This window comes from Seriola dumerili, unplaced genomic scaffold (genome assembly GCF_002260705.1).
Source record: "Seriola dumerili isolate Sdu_G_001 unplaced genomic scaffold, Sdu_1.0 BDQW01000025.1, whole genome shotgun sequence".
Taxonomy (NCBI): domain Eukaryota; kingdom Metazoa; phylum Chordata; class Actinopteri; order Carangiformes; family Carangidae; genus Seriola; species Seriola dumerili.
In genome coordinates, this window is record NW_019174280.1 from 10,280,411 (window position 1) to 10,299,134 (window position 18,724).

The 18,724-nt window shown below is 41.5% G+C and overlaps 1 protein-coding gene across 1 annotated transcript; it reads right to left on the bottom strand.

Moving 5' to 3' along the window:
• Window positions 1–13,279: 13,279 nt before the first annotated feature.
• LOC111216485 (G-protein coupled receptor family C group 6 member A-like) lies at window positions 13,280–18,724 on the bottom strand. Its single transcript, XM_022738032.1, has 7 exons — window positions 18,434–18,724; window positions 18,145–18,311; window positions 17,642–17,748; window positions 16,136–16,990; window positions 15,734–15,952; window positions 15,182–15,308; window positions 13,280–15,018 (listed from the first exon to the last, which is right to left on the bottom strand). Exons 1-7 carry the CDS (start codon window positions 18,613–18,615, stop codon window positions 13,868–13,870), a joined length of 2,808 nt encoding a protein of 935 aa, XP_022593753.1. The 5' UTR covers window positions 18,616–18,724; the 3' UTR covers window positions 13,280–13,867.

The following is an 18,724-nucleotide window of genomic DNA, read 5'->3' on the forward strand; positions in this document are numbered from 1 at the left end:
ATGTGTGTGTGTGTAAGAAAGCTTGCATACAAACATAAAATGGGCCGAGGTGTTCAGTGTGTGCAACAGTGGTGCTTTGATACACAATCACAACTGAGACTCACATATTCAGTCATTCAAACACACTCTCTCTCTCACACACACACACACACACACACACACACACACACACACACACACGCGCGCGCGCGCGCGCGCGCGCGCGCGCGCGCCCTCACGGCTTGCCTAGCTCCGACCCGTGATGGATTGGCTGCACTCCTGCCGTGACAGACGAGCGATGGATGGAGAGCTGAGAAGATGAAGGGAAGAAAAGGACAGAGGGGGGAGTGTGTGCGTGCGTGTGTGTGTGTGTGTGCGTGTGTGTGAGGGTGTGTTAGAGGAGAGAAAAGAGCTGAGTGCAGTGGTCTTGGTGCCAGGGAGGATCTTACATGGGGCCAAGCAGATCATTTCCTCCTCGGCAGCACGTGTCATTTCCTCTAAACAAACAGCCCTTCTGTGGACAGGAGAGAGGCTGGAGGCCTGCCCTGTCAATCTCCCTCCCTCCTCCCCCCTCCCCCCTCCTCACCTCCATCTCCCTCTGTCCTCCTCTGTCTCCTCTATATGTGTGAGTAGGTGCAGTGCATATTTTGTGCCTATGAATACACAAATGAAAGAGTAAGTACAGTATCAATACTGCAATCTCAATCCTGTATGGAACTTTGAGCCCACACGCATTGTCTTTATGGCTCCAGAATGAATGCCGATGATGAATCGAATGATTAGTCGATTAACTGATTGATTGTTGATTGACAGAAAATTGATTGACATCTTTTAAATTGTTTTAAAAGGCACACCGTCATTTTTATACATGACGATTAGCTCACTTGTCATGAGCAGTATTACTCAGCCCGTGTGTAATGTGTCCCGTGAGTCTGGAGGGAGTTTTCTGAAGAGAAAATAACCCCTGATGATGTCACAGTGATGTCATCAGGGTTATCTCAGACTGAGCTTGAGGACTTAATAAATAGATAAAATAAAATAAGTGACAGAGAGCGTGTTACGAAGTACTGTAGGGGCACAGAATTTGAACAACGAAGGCATTTCATTGAAAGTCTAACAAAATACACTATGTAGGAGTTGCATAATGGGAAATGTAGATTCCAGAATTTTAGGCGTGTGGCGGATACTAGAGACTAAAGACAAGACATCTCAGCCTTTGCTGCCTCAATTCCTTTTTTTAGTGTGCCTGCCGCAAGTCCCTTAACTTTTTGGAGGTGTAGTATCAATTTATGGGGGTACTCCTTTAATTGTTTAAAGCTGTGGTTAGATCAAATGAGTACAGACTTTCATGTCAGTGGGAACACTGCGTTAATGCAACAGGTTGCCGACACGGAGCGCTTCAGGAAGAAAAATGCTGGATTTTCTGGCAGAAAAAGTTAAACCTGGCTTAACTTTTGCTGCCAGTGTAGTGTGTTCAGAAACACACTGAAAGGCACAGGCACATCAAATACAGACAAGTGCACATTCCTGAGTAGATTACTTTGTATCATATAATCTCCTTTCTCATAGTTTTTTAAACCACTGTGTGGTGTTTTGATTTCTGATAAGCCTCCACACTCATGGATGAAACTGAACTTTGTGGATCATATGTCATTACTTCACAAAATCCTAAAATAAGTGAAGAAATGAAATGTGAAGATTTGCTACTCTTCTTTGTTTAATATCATGGTAAATTGATTTTATGTTGGTACTGGATTCATGGTTGGTCAAAACCAGCAACCTGAAGATGTCACCATGGGCCCTGGGAGGACTTTCTAACATGTTATAGACTAAACCATAATCAATTAATGAAATTAAAAAAAATTGACAGTTGGTGTGTCCAGGTGGCCTAGTGATTAAGAAACATACTAAGTAACAAAAATGTCCCTGTTTCGATTCCAGACAAGGACTTTTGTTACATGTAATATCCCTCTGTTGCTCTCCACCTTTCCTGTCTATATCTACACTGACTGTCAGCTATCAACAGTTAAATCAATTATGAAAATAATCGTTAGTTGCAGCCCTATGTAAAATACAAATAAATACTGCATATGCACTTGTGTGTGTGCATATGTGTGGATGTGTATATACAGGAAGTGCCTAGACCACCTGTCGTTTCTGCAGTAAATAGCCATGTTAGACATAGTGTCAGACATGATTTGTGTTTTCCAACCAGGAGTGTGTTGTGTGTGCAAACCACCAATTACGCTTGCTCCTAATTACGCACTTAAAGACGTAATTAGGCCTGTCTGTTCCATTGCTACACAAAGCGATATCACACAGTACAGCAAGGCACTCTGTGCAGGGAGAAGGTTCACACATGGGCAAGCAAACATGCACACACACACACGTGCATTCTAATTAACATATTAATCGTGCACACTTAACATATATGGAAAACAACTTGGGAACAAACATAATGGACTGCTAATGGATTTATGTACTGTAGGTTGATTTCTCACAACGGTCGAGAGAGCTCATACCGCCATTTAAGAAAGTACATGCAAATGAGGAAACACAAAGAAAAACGTCTTCACTACTTTGACAAAATGTGTGTCACATTAGATGAAGATGCTGCAAATAAATATGACACGAGCAAATCAGGAATCACAGTCACACAAATTACCAAACTTACATGGCATAAAGAGAAATTCTGCAAATGCACACAAAAAAAAGAAGATTTGCTGAAGTCACACATTCATCCCTGAAAATGAGTTAATGATGTTTTAGGTTCTGATTCTGTCTCCAACATTTTTGGCGATACTGGCTGTACCATTGATCCGCATGTTTACAATGCTAATGGTAACAATGAAGATGAGAGTGGTGAGAGTGAACCGAAGGGTTAAGCTGTGGGCTATAAAATCAAAACAATGGCCTAAAAGAGGCTAAAAATCAGCGTAGAGCTGAGGGGAACTGCAGAGTCAGGTGAAAGTTCTCACTGGGTTCATCTCGATGAGCGAACACTTTCACATAACGCATACAAATTTGAGCCATTGTAGATATAAAAATATTGAACATAGCAGCTTTAAAGTAAAGTGCATTTAGGTCTTTTAACCATTGTACTTTCTGACAAATTGCATCAGTCAGGATGTCCTTGCATGTACTAAGATAGAGGTGTATTTTATACTTCCAACATGCTGCTTAGCATCCCCTCCTTCATCCTCCGTTCCCTCAGTCATATAATAAAAATGTCACCGCATTAAAAATAACCTAAAAAGTCAATAAATGTGATCAAAATAAAGATATGACACCCAGGGAAATCACAGACAGAAGCGCGCAAACACACCTAATCGTTACCTCAACAAGCATGCTGGGGCTCCGAGGCACCGAGCTACAAGAGGAATGAGGCACAAGCCTTCGTCTGAACCTTGAGATATGAGCGGTGTGTGTGTGTGTGTGTGTGTGTGTGTGTGTGTATGTATGTGTGTGAGTGTATTTAGCAGCCCTCACTCTCTAGCTGGCTGCTTAAGAATCCAGTCACATCTCTTGCTAGCAGGCAGGCAGTAAGGCGCTTTCACGCTCACAGGTTTGCTTTGGTTGGGTCTAATACCCCTTTCTCTCTCTGTATGTGTATGAATGTGTGCATGTGTGTGTGTGTGTGTGTGTGTGCACATCAGCACATGCCTAAATCTGACTCTATGTGTAGCTAACTCCGCACTTCTTTGTTTCTTTACTTTCTGGTTGTGTGTGACAGTTGTGCGTTCATGTTTATACCCTGTGAGTGTGTGTTCGTGTGTGTGTGCGTGTGTGTTGGCTCTCGGCAGCACTGATAAACCCACTTAGACTCTCCCCTGATCTGTTCGCTCTGGGCTGACAGCCCCCTGCCTTGGCTCACAGACACACACACAGACACACACACAGACACACACACACACACAGACACACACACACACACACACACACACACACACACACACACACACACAGAGCCCTCTGCTTTAGCTGCTAGCTGATCTGTGACGGCCTGCCACTCAAATGCAGCTCTGTTGAGACACTGCACAAAGGAGGAGAGGAGGCTGGGAGTGGAGGGAGGAAGAGAGGAGGGGAGGAGGGGGTGGCAGTGGTGAGGAGGAGTAGGGGAGAGAGAGAGAGAGAGAGAGAGAGAGAGAGAGAGAGAGAGAGAGAAAGAGAGGGAGAGCGAGAGAGAGGGTATCAGTGTCTTTCTTAAGGGTGCCTGCTAGCTCCCGCTCTCTGGCTGTCTCCTTATCTCCCTACTCCTCACTCTCCTCCAACTGACTGGCTTTGGCAGCTGCTCTTCACTCCCCAACTCCCCAACCTAACACCACCCCACGCCATCACCCCCACCCTCTCTCTTTCTCTCTCTCTCTCTCTCTCTTTCTCTCTCACTCTCTCTCTCTGTGCCCCATCTCCATTTCCTCCTGTCTTTATTTTCCTACCTGACCGAATGTCAGTTCATCTCCCTCTCATTTACTTCTCGAGACAGGAAGACTTAGCAAAAGATGAAAGAGAAAAAGCAAAAGGAATGAAAGAGAGGCAGAGCGCGCCATGGCGACAGTCTGCAAAGACATTTTGCAAAAAAAATGTACGGAAGAGAGAAAAACATGGTACACCAAAAGAGAGACACAGGAAAGAGGAGGTGAAGGCAGAGAGGAAAAGCAGATAAAACAGCAGTGCTCATACCTGCACAGTTTGTGTGTAGGATTTATCACTGGGATGCAGCTAACATACAGTAATAATCTATGACCAGCAGCTCAAGACTGGTCGTGCTGTGCAGCTAGCAGTGTCTGAATTTCTACAGCAACCCCTTACATATACTCAATTACCCTAAACTAACACAGATAATTAAAGGATAGGTTCACCCAAATTAGGAAAAAAAATGATTTTTTCGCTTAATTCTAATTAGACATGCAGGTGGGCTCGGTTTAATTTGCCCACATTTTGAGATATCCACCTCTTCTATTTCCGCCTCTGCCAAAGTAAAATATCGGTTTTGTTTGAAAATTTAAATAGAAAATTCAACAGCAACATCTCTTTCTTGAAATGGTGTTACTGTTATTCTTGATAAACTACAGAGCAACAGTTTTCGTACAAACTTTTTAAGTAGAAAGTAGTTCCAATGAAAACTGTTAGTGAGATCTTTATTTTATTTACTGGAAGCAACACAAATGAAATTCCATTCACTTCCATTGTATTGTGGTGGTGGCAGAATATATTTCAGAGATGAAAACCCAGACAAATAAATCCAAAACTACCTGCATGACTAGATAAACATTAGAGGTAAGTGATTTATTTGTTTATTTGTAATTTTAGTGAACCAATCCCCCATAATTATGTGCTTATTTGTACATTCAAGCTGCACTGATCAGTTTTTTATATTAATGATGGAATAAATGACTTGTTATTTGTGTAATGTGAAACGTCTCACTCATAGTGATGAACCCACAGATAATTATCAAGCGGCAACCTCTGGGGCTGAAAAATGAAGCCAACACGGAAGTCCCAAAAACTGCATGTTCCTTGAATGGCCGCTTGAGACTGGCTGCAAAAGCAAGTCAATCCCCTTAGACTTCCCTGTTAAAATGTCCAACTTTACACCAGAAATAAACTGGTACAAAAAAACAGTTTGGTCTCTATTCTGTAGTTATCTTAAATTCTACATACTTGAGGGCATGCTGCTTTTGAGTGACAGGTGGGTCTTTTCCCATTTTGGGATTAGCCGAGAAGTTCAGCGGAGTAAAGCACTGCCATGATGGTGACAGTGGAACAGCCCACTCTGAGCTTCAAAACCGCTCTTCAGAAACCTACGGGTAACGTCACTGAAGCTACGTCCATCTTTATATGCATATGTCTATGATAATTATTACCGAAATCTGCAGTTGCCCTTAGCATTACATAGCTTTACTGTTTTGGTTCACTCTCTCCACTCTCATAGCGTCATTTTTAGTTTTCAGCTCTGATAACGCCACTGTACACTACCTGCCCAGCAGCAAACCGCAGACCGAGAAAGTTAGTAACTAGCTAGTGAACAGAGTAGAGCATTTGGCAGCTAAAGAGGCAGAAGCTTTCTTTCTCTCAGGAGTTGGTGGCAACATAAATATAGCTAAAAGCAGACTGAATATTGGACTTGCATTTTGGCTGTAAATATGACTTCAAGTAAATATTAATTCTCTAAAACTCTGTGTCAGCTGGATGTGTAAATAGGCAACTGCTTGCTAACATGTTTGCTATAAAATCTTTATAAAAATGCTAATATGTCATTGCTCGTTGTAATGCCCCCAAGTGGCCAAACAAGTCAAATAAGGGAATAAAAAAAAGGTGCTCATGAAAAATCTGAGGAAGGGATTTCCCTCGTTAGTATGTGACTGGGAAACCAACACTATGGCAGCTCCTGCCACAATGTTTCAGTAAAGTGAAGATAGTGTGACAGGGAGAAAACAGTACGTGACAAAACTATGGGGATAGCTGAAGCTTCTCTATGTAGCAGACTGGATGGAGGAAGATGAAGAAAGATGCAGTTGGACAGAGCAGGATAGCAAAGGACAAATAGGACTTGGGAAACAGAAAAACAGAGCCATGATCCCCAACAAGCCGAGACGGATGACAGCAACAAAGTTGGCAATAAGGTTGAGGTGGGGTAAAGAGACAAAGCAAGGAGTTTGTGGTGGAGGAGAAAAAGCGTGCTCAGCAATATGGATCTATAGCCCTGGGTTAGTGAAGACAGAGAGAACTCTTCATCAGCACCTCAACTGCTGCCGATATCGCTGAGTCATCATCGCCCTGATACACAGCTGCAGGATAAAAAAAGAAAAGAAAAAGGCCTTCATTATCACTCATCAGCCTTGTCATTATCCCTACACAAGATAAAAGCCACCATGTGTATCGTTTAATATGAGAGAATGCAAAAGTATTAACATTTAATTCATGTTCTAAATGAATCAAACTGTTGGTGGAGTTCATCCCCCTTAACTCTTCTTCCCAAAGCCTAGTAGGAGATGCCTGGAGCTATTGGGCATCTTTCCCAGTGCCAGCCTCGCACCTGCCCCTGGCAAAAACAGAATAACTATGCAAAACTCTCTTTCACTCTTGCAGGCTCCCACTCCTTCCTTGTTTCCTCTTTCCCTCTTTCAGTTTTTAATTAAACAGAAGCAGAGGGCTGCGAAAACCTGCTACTAATTACACAGCCGCTGCCTCTCTCTCCCTCTCTTTCTCTCTCTTCTCTGTTTGCTTGTTTCTCTCCCTTCACTTCTCTCTCCCCCTCTCTCTCTCTCTGTCTCTCTGAGCTGAGCTGGAGCTCAGCCAACAGCCTGTGGAATCACTTACCAGCTTCCACGACGGGGGGAGAGAACGTACACTTGTCGGCGTCCCCACACACAAATGCGTGGACTATCACATGTGCACATTGGCACAAAACGTGTGCATACACAGATGCAGACAAGCCCGTTCACAAGTCACAATGTGCAAAATGCAGACTCTCTCTCACACACTCACACACTCACACACACACACACACACGCACTCACACACACACACACACACACACACAGGTCACACTCGAGACATCCTGACACATTTGTGCTTACCCATTTAGCAGCTTTGCTTTGACTGTGTGTGTGTGTGTGTGTGTGTGTGTGTGTGTGTGTGTGGCAAGCGTGAGGGTGATCAGCTCCCTAATGAGAGAGAACACTAATCATATTTCACACTGACACATACACAATCACAACATCTGTACTGTGGCCCGCCCTCTCATTCCTCTCCCCCTTTTCCTCCAATGCACAGTGACTTCCTTCCCCCTCTCCCCCCTCCTCACATCCTTCACCTCAGTCCCCTGCTTCCCCTTCATCCTTTCCATCATATTCCCCACTTTCCAGCTTTCTATCACTCCCTTTCCCCCCATCCCACTCCTCTGTCGTCTTGCTTTTTTTTTTTTCTTCTTCTTCTCTGGAGTGATCAAGCAGACATTGAACACACAGAGATAGAAAGCTTGAGGCTGACACCCCTCTCAACCTACTCTCTCCGTCTCCCTTCATCAAACTATGTATCTCTTTTCTTCTATTTCTTTTTCCCTCCTTTCCATCTTAATACAGCATGCTCTTATTTAAGCTTGTGCTTTGAGTGGGGTGGCGGCGACACTGTAATTTAACAACGGGTAGTCCAATCCATCACACAGACAATGTACACACACTGCTGCCATGCATCACCTGCAGGCGAGTGTGTGCATTTGTGGCTGTGGTGTGTTTGAGTAAGAGAGAGCAAAAGAGTAAATCAGTGCGAAGCAAAAAGGGGGCAAAGGGAGGAAAACCGAGGGGGGGTGGGGGTGTGGGGGTGGGCACAGAGAGAAAGGGAAGGAAGTGATGGCAGAGATAACACAGAGTGTGATATAAAGACAAGTGTAGAGTCACATCCGCAGAGGAAACACACAATAATGGCTCTGAGCAGTGTTTGACAGAGCAGGGAGTGATAAAACAGGAGTGGTAGCTTGATGATAGGAGGTAGAGGGAGCAGATAGAGAGATGCAGCTTTATAAAGTAGCTGGACAGCAGGAGTGGGCGGGATGCGGGAGCCCCCTCTGCTGCAATCAAGCCTCTGTCACCATCTGGACGCCATTTTAAAACCATCAGCTCTGGCTCCCCATGTAAACAAGGGCGCGACCCCAAACATGCTCCCCTCACTAAATGGGCTTTTGCTGGCAGCTGCAGACCCCAAAATGGCTGACTTTGTGGGGCGAGAACTGGAGCCAGAATGGCTGACTGACTGTATTACGGGGGAGGGCGTTCTGTTCTTCATTACTGCAGAATTTCTGACTGTGTACAAAAGATGTTAGATTGTCATTTATCCAACATGTGTTAGTAGCAGTGAGTTGAGCGCTCCAGCACCTCCATAACTGATGACTTTGAGGAAGGAAGGGATGCATGGTGTCTGGTTCAATTGAATTTTACATTTGTTCCGGTCTGTAGACAGATAGACAAGATAAGGACAGAGCATGTGCTGGCTCATCAGTAAATCACTATTCTTTTAATGCAGAACCAATTTGTGAGGAGCTAATGGTCATGAACATTAAGTTAACATGATTTAAAAGTGGAATCTAATCTTAGATGTTCATGCAATCTGTATCAAAAAGGTGTCCAAATTCTTTCCATTTAACCAGTAATAACAGTTCAGACAGCAACTAACAGACTAGACTTAGGGGGTCAATAAAATATCAAAAAATGAATAAATAAATAAAATAAAAGCCCAAGTTGACATCTTTAAATAGTTTGTTTTGTCCGACCAACAGTTTACAATCGGATGATATTTCAATTAAAATGATAGAAGACAAACCAGCAAATGCCAGAACCAATTAATCTTTGGCATTTTTGCTTAAAAAAAATACACAAATGACTAAGTGATTACTAAAATAGTTGTTATTAATATTCTGTTGATTGACTTACTGATTAATGAACTATTAGTTTCAGTAGGGATATACAGTTATATCACTAAGCCGACACAAATTTTATTTTGAAAAAAAAAGATTGTTGCTGCGAGTACAGGTCAACCAAACGGGTCCACCTCTTTGTCTAAAATAAAGCCATTGTGGCCTTTCCATTAACAGGTTCAATTTAATTGGCATTTAGATTAAAACAAACAAATAAGCAAACAAGGATTATGAATGGCAGATTATTGAGAATTATGATGTGCTTACATGGATGTGGGACAGAGATAGAGAGATAGAGTCTGACAGTGAAAAACAGAGGGAGCATGTCAGAGGGATGTGTGTATTCCTACGGGGGATTGAGTGTGTGTGCATGTGTGTGTGTGTGTGTGTGTGCGTGCGTGTGAGTGTGTGTGAGCAACAGAAAGAGAAACAGTTGAAGATCTGATGCAAAGTTCAGACACACGCACACACGCGTGCACACACACAGACAGACATATTGCAAGCAGCAGTGCGATAATGACATGGAAATGATATGGTAATGATATGGTAATCTGGCAACATTATTCTGCCCACCAGAGACTAGGAGGGAGAAGAACCTGCCACAAACTACACACAAACTACACACACACACACTACACACACACACACACACACACACACACACACACACACACACACACACACACACACACACACACACACACACACACACACACACACACACACACACACACCCACACACACACACACACACACACACACACACACCAATGCACTGGGATAAGGTGAAAACTGTGGACTGACATGGCAAAGAAGAGTTTCACCAGTGTGGGGGAAGGGGTGTGTCACTGTCGAAATGTTGATGGTGAGAGGAAGTCTCTTACACTGATTACACACAAACACATTTTTAGAGGTAAATTATAATATATTGCAAAGTGCACCACTTTTCAAAACGTACAAAAAAAAAAATATGTGCTGCACAAGTAAATGTTTATAAATGGAGGTCCACTCACTAGACTTTTTCCAGAGCTTTTGAGTCTTATGAACAAAAACTGAGCAAACTCGGCACCACAAAGTTGTTTCGTTCTGAGGTGTTTCTAATATTCTGTTCGACCCATTTATATCAATGTGTGTGGACTAAATAACAGAAACACCTGTCAGTATGACACAATAGTAAAATTCAACAGCATCACAAACTGCAGCCTCCAAAATGACCATACAGCTGAACTAACATATTAAAACCTTCATGAAGGTAGGATTTATTGCTGGACTGTAGTTTTAGACTGCATGGTTTAAGCCAGCTCTACCTATATAGATATATAGAGTATATATATTACAGTCTGAACAAACCTAAAAACAGACTTAAAGCATCAAAATAGAGTACACCATAAAGGACTGGACTATTAATAGACCTTTTATTACACAGTCTGAAACTTTTTACGATGAATACAACACTGCCACCCTCTGGATGAACCTCTATACTGCAGTATTTATAAAGTACACTATATACAATATACTGACTGTACAAGAAGGGAGGAATAATTGTTACATGAGTATAAGAAAATGACACGAAATTAAAGTGTTAAGTGGAATTACAGATCTTGAGACTTTTATCAATATGCATGACTATGGGTAGTCCATTAAAAAATATAATTTCAGCAATAATATAAATAAATAAATACATACTAAACAAAATATGTAATAAATACATATACACAGTATTTTTCATACATACATATGTATATATATATATATATATATTAAATATTAATATAATTCAAATATACATATTCTGTGTAGCTCACTAATAAACTAAAACTAACTATAAACCTAAACTAAAATCCATTTATTCTTCAGGTGACTTAGTGTTTATAGAATGTAACTGAGGTTTTTCCAACCCTTTTGTATGAAATATTAAAGATTACAGATTTGTTGTGATATTTGTATCTATTTAAATTTACTGTAGGATTTTAATAGTGAATATACAAGTAAAAGACTCCGATGATTCAAGTCATTCCTGGATGAAGGAGTAAAGTAAGAGAAAGGAAATAAACAAAAACAATCCACAGCATGAAAGTTCATTCTTGACCTTGGAAACTCAAAATCTTCCAGTCTACAAGCTTTTCCAGAGCTTTCAACAGCATCTTGTAGTCATATTTAGTGGATGTTGTTTGCTCAGTTTTAATTATTTCAAACAACTCCTACAATGTCTATACTGTATATTTGTGTTTTTTTTTGAGTTTGCTGCGTAAACTCCATTAGCTGAGGGAGGCTGCAAGATGCATAGGAAGAAGGTAAGTGAACCTTCAGTGAAGATTTTTTAAATGTGAAAAAATAAAGCTATTTCCAAAGGTAAACTGAATGTTCCCATCCCATTTTTCTCTCTGTCTTCCTCCCTAGTTGTCAGTGTTTCCCTAGCTACTCCCCTTTAAGTGGCTGTGATTGACAGGTGGGCTATATCCATGCAATATCACCCAGCGCACGTTCCTATTCCCTCCTGGAGCCTTCATCCGCCGGTCAAATTAACCTTCCGTGCCAACGGGAGGGGGCCCTGCGTGGGCCAATCAGCAGGTGATTAGGCCGGGGGTGGGAGGGGTGAGGGGTCACCGCGATGGGGCCATCGCAAGCCTGATTGGTTTCAATCAGCGGCCAGCCGCAAGGACAGCTGGGAGCTGAGCCGCACTGAGCGCTAATCAACGCGTCCCACAGTGAGGCATGAACACTCACTACACACACACACACACACACACACATACACACACAAACAAGTAGATTGATGTTGGCATATACACACTGACAACACGGACGTCACTGTGTGTACACATTCACACAGAGACACACAAATACACACAGCAAGACATGGGAAGCAGAAATGAACAGTCAAGACCACAACAGATAAACAGAAAATCCCGTAATGGAAAACCAGAGAAAAGAGAGAGAGAGAGAGGGGGAGAGAGAGAGAGAGATACTCAGAGCAACCACAGAATCTCACAGTAAATTGAATGACTAATTGCATTGGATTCGTTAATTTGACCACTGGCACATCTGATAGGGACCCGTGACGTTGGTTATCAATGCTCTGTGCTACAAACCACAACAACACATCTACTGTGATGTCTGAAAATGTGGAACAATCCAGATTCTCTCCGCTATGTCTCGTGTTATGCTACTTCTTGTTCAAATCGCAGTAAAGCACAGCGTTGACCAATCACTGATCAGATGAGATGAGAGAAATCACAAAGAGCATATTATATAGCTGCTCTTCGTGGGTTGAAAGTGGAAAAGAGACACTGATCTGCTCTGGTTTCTATTCATGACAGTGTTACTGACTCCTTTGGGTGGAGAAATGTCATACAGCACAGCTACAGGAGGAGGATTTGGGTGTTTTGACCTGCTCAAAGTTGTTTTTCCAAACGCTTTGTTTCCAAAAATGTGAAATAACCAGTTTCACAGCAACACTGCCACCAGCATTTCATATTTGACCTATTAATGGCACTGTCAACATGCCATTGCTCGTCTCTTCTTTTACTCCCTTCAAGGAAGAGAAAAATATAAAACTACTTCCTTCAAAAATACACAAGGAATGGCAAGACTGTCTTTGAATAGGTTATCTCTCATTTCTCATAACATTCAAGAGATTCACCTTTTGAATAATAGATAATTAGATAATTAGTCACCTTTGTCGTCACTTTTTCCATCTTCACAAGGTGCAGTATGAGACAAAGGTAAACACTAATTTCAGAGGAACTGCAATGTATATATCATTTATACTTTATTAGACTTGAAGATGAGACTGACTTAAGAGAAAAGTTCATTTTAATTTTTTAACATATGATTTCTTTTCCGGTCTAAGGTTTATGTGAAAGAATCTCAATAGAGAGCTAGACCTAGAAAGATATTCTTTATTTTAGATATTTTAAATAGATGAATACAAAAATATAACAGAGAATACAGTCATTACAGAGTAGAGTATTGATTGGTGCTGCTTTGAACAGGAGTTTTTGTACATCAGGAATAATCAGAATCTAGGACAGCCCACTACAGTGTTTTGTCCCATTCATCTATTGATTTATTACATCATTAAAACATGACTATAATCAAAGCTTAAATGTGACAAGTTATTTTGTGCAATTTACCATTATACTGTATACATAAAGATGTGCTACAATCATTCATTTGTGAGTATTTTTGTCATGAAATACTTTCGATATGAAATTTGGAGCTGCTTATCAGCAACAATTGTGATAATCAAGCAATCGTTTCATTCATTTTTCAAGTAATAGAAGTGCTACTCTGAAAGGATGTTATTAGGGCACTGTGGTGCTTTGAGCTAAATGCTAATGTCAATTAGCTAACATGCTCACAATGATTTAATACAAACTTGCGCTTTTGTAGTCATGTTGAACAGCTTAGTTTAGCTTTAGTTTTCAACCTCATGGTGGTCATAAATAAAAAGTTAAAGGATCACTTTGTTATTTATGCTGGCGAGCTTAAGTATCTCCTTAACTGCCTCTTATTGCTGTTGCTCTGCAGCGTTATGAGCCGTGGATTCAAGGCTGATAGAAAGAAGGATGACGGATGAGTACTCATGGATGGGATCTGGTCAATCTTTTGATCTGAACTTGAGATTTGTGACTCCACATCCACAGCAGTGTTTTGGATCCCTCCAGAGCTAGATGGAGTTAAGACCCAATTACCAGCCTCATCCTTGATTTGACTCAAGGAATAATTCCTAACATCCTGGCGGAAAGCAGCTTCTGTGTTTGCGTTCTGCTTGAACAGAATAATGTAACACTTTACAAAGAACTGACAGAACAGGATGCCATAGGCTGAGATGAGGATGACGACCATCTCCACTGCTGGATGGTAGCGGCCTATGACATTGACATAAACTGGGCCAAAAATGATCCAGCAGATGAAGTAAATCAGCATAGCAAAGGTGATGAACTTTGCATCATTGTAACTTTCAGGCAGCTTTCTGCCCTTGAAAGCAACGCCAAAACAGATGAGGGCTAAAACACCAATATAGCCTAGCATGGCTCCAAAAGCAGAAAAGGACTTCTCACTGCAAATGAGCAAGCGCTCGTCTTTCTTACTCAGTTCCTTCCATTCACGTACTGGAGGCCCAAGTGAAAGCCACAGGGCACAGATCAGCACTTGACCTGCCATGCATACTGCAATAATGATATAAGGCTTGTAGAGCTTCTTCAGGACTCTCTTAACGCTGGGGTCAAACTCAAAGGCCAAGATGATCTTAAAGGACTTGACCATGATGCAGGAGACACACATGGTGAAGCTCAAGCCAAACAGTACCTGCCGTGCTTGGCACTGCTTGTTGTTGGGTTCACCACCAAATAAAATCACACTCACAAATGTGCTCAAGAGAGAGAGGAGGAGGATGATGCAGATGGGTCCCACAGATGCACGCACAACAGGGGTATTCCAGCGTGCAAGGAAGATGATCCCAACAACAATGGTAAGCAGCGCTCCTAGAGCAGTAAATGCCTGCAGCACGTGATGATACACATCTGTCCAATAAAAGAAAACAGTTTTCTTACGGAGACACTTGTCACGTTCCTTGGAGGAGTAATCCGTGTTTTTGTTGCACTCATAACACTGGGGGGAATCTGCAAACAGAGGACAAATGCTCATTATAATCTTCCAAGTTGGACATACTGTATGTTACTCCTTATAGCTAACAAGGTGGCAGGCCTTATAGTATCAGTATTTGTCTGGCAGAGTTATCACTGTTTTGTTTTGTATTGCACTATACTTTTGTCTGATACATACTGCTGGTGTTGGAAAAGTAGTTTTCAGGACAGGGTTGGCATTCATAGCAGCAAACAGGCATGCCCGGAATCGACTGTTTCATTTGGCCTGGGCGACAGCTTTCCGAGCACCTGGAAACCACATCTCCCTGACAAGAGAAAGTATCCTCATCATTTTTGGTACATTAATATGAGTAGAGTCATCGAGAAGTAGGAAGAACATGACAGGGAAAGACAAAACAAGGATCTGCAACCAGGCTAGTGGCTCTGTGAGGATGTACTTAAGCAGCATTTAATCAACCTAATACTTGTCAAAACATTTCACTGAAAAATAAAAATGTCAGCCTCACAGTGCCGCCAGAGGAATTTATCAAAAGTGGTAAGTTTCCTCTGGGAACTATTAATGTTTATACACAGTTTCACAGCAATCCATCCAACAGTCGCCAAGATATTTAAGTCTGGGCCACTGCTAACATGGACTGTCACTAATGTGGGTACATAGAATAGAAATAAAAGAGTGATATATAAATGTTAAAAGAGTCAACTAACTCAACAGAGGAAGGCAAATCCTTACTGTGACATTATTGACATCTTCAAATGCCTTCTGTGAGACGAAAGTCAGGCTCTCATTTTCTATACTGTAATGAGCAACAACGTAGTGCACATCAACAAAGGTTGGTGAAGTCTGCCTCCACAGGATGATATCATATCCTGAGTTGAGGTCACCCTTGCTGTCGAATGAGTAGTTTTTACCATGCATGAGGAAAGTTGCTTTCCTTAAGGCTTCTCGAAGCTGAAAGTGGAAAGTGTTGAAAACAGTGAGTTTGTGATGATGCTGAAACAGAATTTCATTTTCTTTGAGGCATTATATGTCACTTTATTTCACATTTAGTCTTAGCGGTCATCATGTGTATTTATTTGTGTGTGTGTGTGTGTGTGTGTGTGTGTGTGTGTGTGTGTGTGTGTGTATGTTTACCTCCACGGGATCTAATCTCTCGTTAGTTTTACAGTCCCGGTTGACGCAGAGGTCTGCAACAGCCTGAGCAATCGCTCTAACTGCCAACTCAACGCTGAACACAGCATATGGATATATCTTCTTCATTAATACCTCAGTGGCTGTGGCATTGGGATTCTCACTGTGCTCCAGTCTGACAGGGTGGTCGAGTTTCGTACCCACTTCTCCCCGTGGGGAACTGGTGTTCAGTGCAGCTTTCCATCTCTTATTTTTTGGTTCTTGTTCCTTTAGAAAGTTATACAAGAATGTATTGTTCTTGTGGTGCTGTGGGTTTACATCAAGATTACTGAGATACTGCTTCAACCTGGTTGAGTTTCCAGACTTAAGAGTTGTCCCAAATATTGTTCCTATGTCACTCAGATTATGGTTTTTCACTACATCAGCGGTTTCTGACCAAATGTCACTGGCCACCCAAACTTTCCCTCTGCCTTCAGGAACCTTGAGAAGATGCTCAAAAATATACATCATGTGGTGAGGTCTGGCGAAGGACACAATGACTGAGACATTTTTATTCTCAGTAATTCTCTTGACTGCAGCACTGATGCTTTTATTGAGTCTTTTGTGACCCAGATCATCTGGAATAATAGAGGTAAAGGCAAAGCAGATGTTTTTGTTGGCTGCATGTTTCTGGAGGTGTTCAACTATGTAGCGCCCGTAGTCACTATCAGTTGTCACTACACCAACCCAGGTCCAGTTATGATTCTGTAGAATCTCAACGATGGCCTGCGCTTGGTGATCGTCCTCTGGTACTGTCCTCATAAAGCTTGGAAAACGCGCTTTATCACTCAGGACACCAGAGGTTGCACCATAACTTATCTGTGGAAATATTACAAAACATCAGTCATATAGATACAGTTACACTATTTATTCTGTATATACGCAGCAATTCAAACAAATGTTGTTTGCATTCATATACGTGATATCTTAAGAAAGTACTAGTTTGACTCTTTTGGAAATATGCACGTACAGTATTTGCTTTCCGGCTCAGAGTTAGATGAGAAAATTAATGCCACTCTGTATGATAAATATGAAGCTAGAGCAAGCAAGGGCAAAGAGCTGGTCCGGCTCTGTGTAAAGCTCACCAAATCCACCTACCAGCACCTCTAAAGCTCATTGATTAACGCTTTATATCTTTGTTTTATCTGCTCAAAAACTGAAGTATAAAGACATTTTACACTTTTTGGGCTAACTGTTTCCCCTTGTTTCCAGTCCAGCTGTTGGTATGAGCCTGATATTGATGTTCTCATTGATGTTCTCATCTAACTCTTGTCAAGAAAGTGAGTAAGTTTATTTCCCCAAACGTTAAACTATTCCTTTAGTATTCCTGAGCCGAGCCAATTTTAGATTTTCTGGTGAGAATTTTCCGCAGTTTAAATCTTAGCTCTGAGGTTTGTGAATGCAAAATCTGTCAACTGTGATTCAGCAACTTTACTTAGATCAAGGGTTAGTCTCTGAGCTCAGTCATACCTGTGGGATGTACTCCAGGTGAAGATGCCTTGTAACCGCTATGGATATCTCCGAGTAGTAATCACCGACAACGGCCAACACAGGTGGTTGGGTCTGCTCTGTACCATCTAGGTAAATTATATTATATATTATATTAAAAAATATTATAAGAAATTCTTTGGGTTATGACTTTAGAATTACTAGAATCATCATTTGAGTAGCAGAGAGTAAAAATAACTTGATACACATAGTCAAGTCAACAGAGAAATAAAAGAGAAGTAAATGCATTTACAAGTGATACTTTGCATTCTAAGCAAGAAATTAGCCTCCCCAAAAAAAACATATTTCATCCTATTGTCCATTTTTTTATTTTTAATGAAAATTCTCCTTTTGTAGTTATAAAATCTCTTTCACAGTTTATGTTCTACATATCCCACTGATCCCAAAAGTGTATTTTTTGTCCAGTTACTGATGGAAGTCTATCATGGTAGATTCCTAAATCAATGTGTTACATAACTACTTACCATTTCTCTTCATGAAGGACTGGGTGTTCATCAGGGCAGTGGTAACATCATTGCAGGAATCCAGTATATAATATCCCAGGGTGAGATTCCCCAACTCATGCCTCGTATTTACATCCTCCACCGCCTGCACCATAATCAGAGACTGGACCAGCCGAGCTATGTTGAACCTGTGGGACCCAAACACAGAAATTACGTATAAAAATGCTTTGACACACAAGTTCAAAAAGTTACTGCTCAATGTGCTACAGAGTAAACCACATTACCTCACACATCAGGGTTAAAAACGTACCTGTTACAAATCCTGCTTTCAGTGCCATCCTCTCTCGTGGTGACATCAACACTTTCATGTATGGGAAACAATCCCCCAATAATAATGTCACCTGGAGCTGTGGCAGAATCGAAACCTGTCGCCCTAAAAACATGGTTTAGTAAAACTAAGGAAAAGATGTAGAAACTCAGGAAATGTCTCATCTCCTTCCTGTGTTCTTTTGGTTAGCGCAAATCTTCTTCAAAGTATCTCAGATTTCCACAATCTCTTCTCAAATATCACTTGTGTATATTTGAGTGTTTGTCTTTCAGG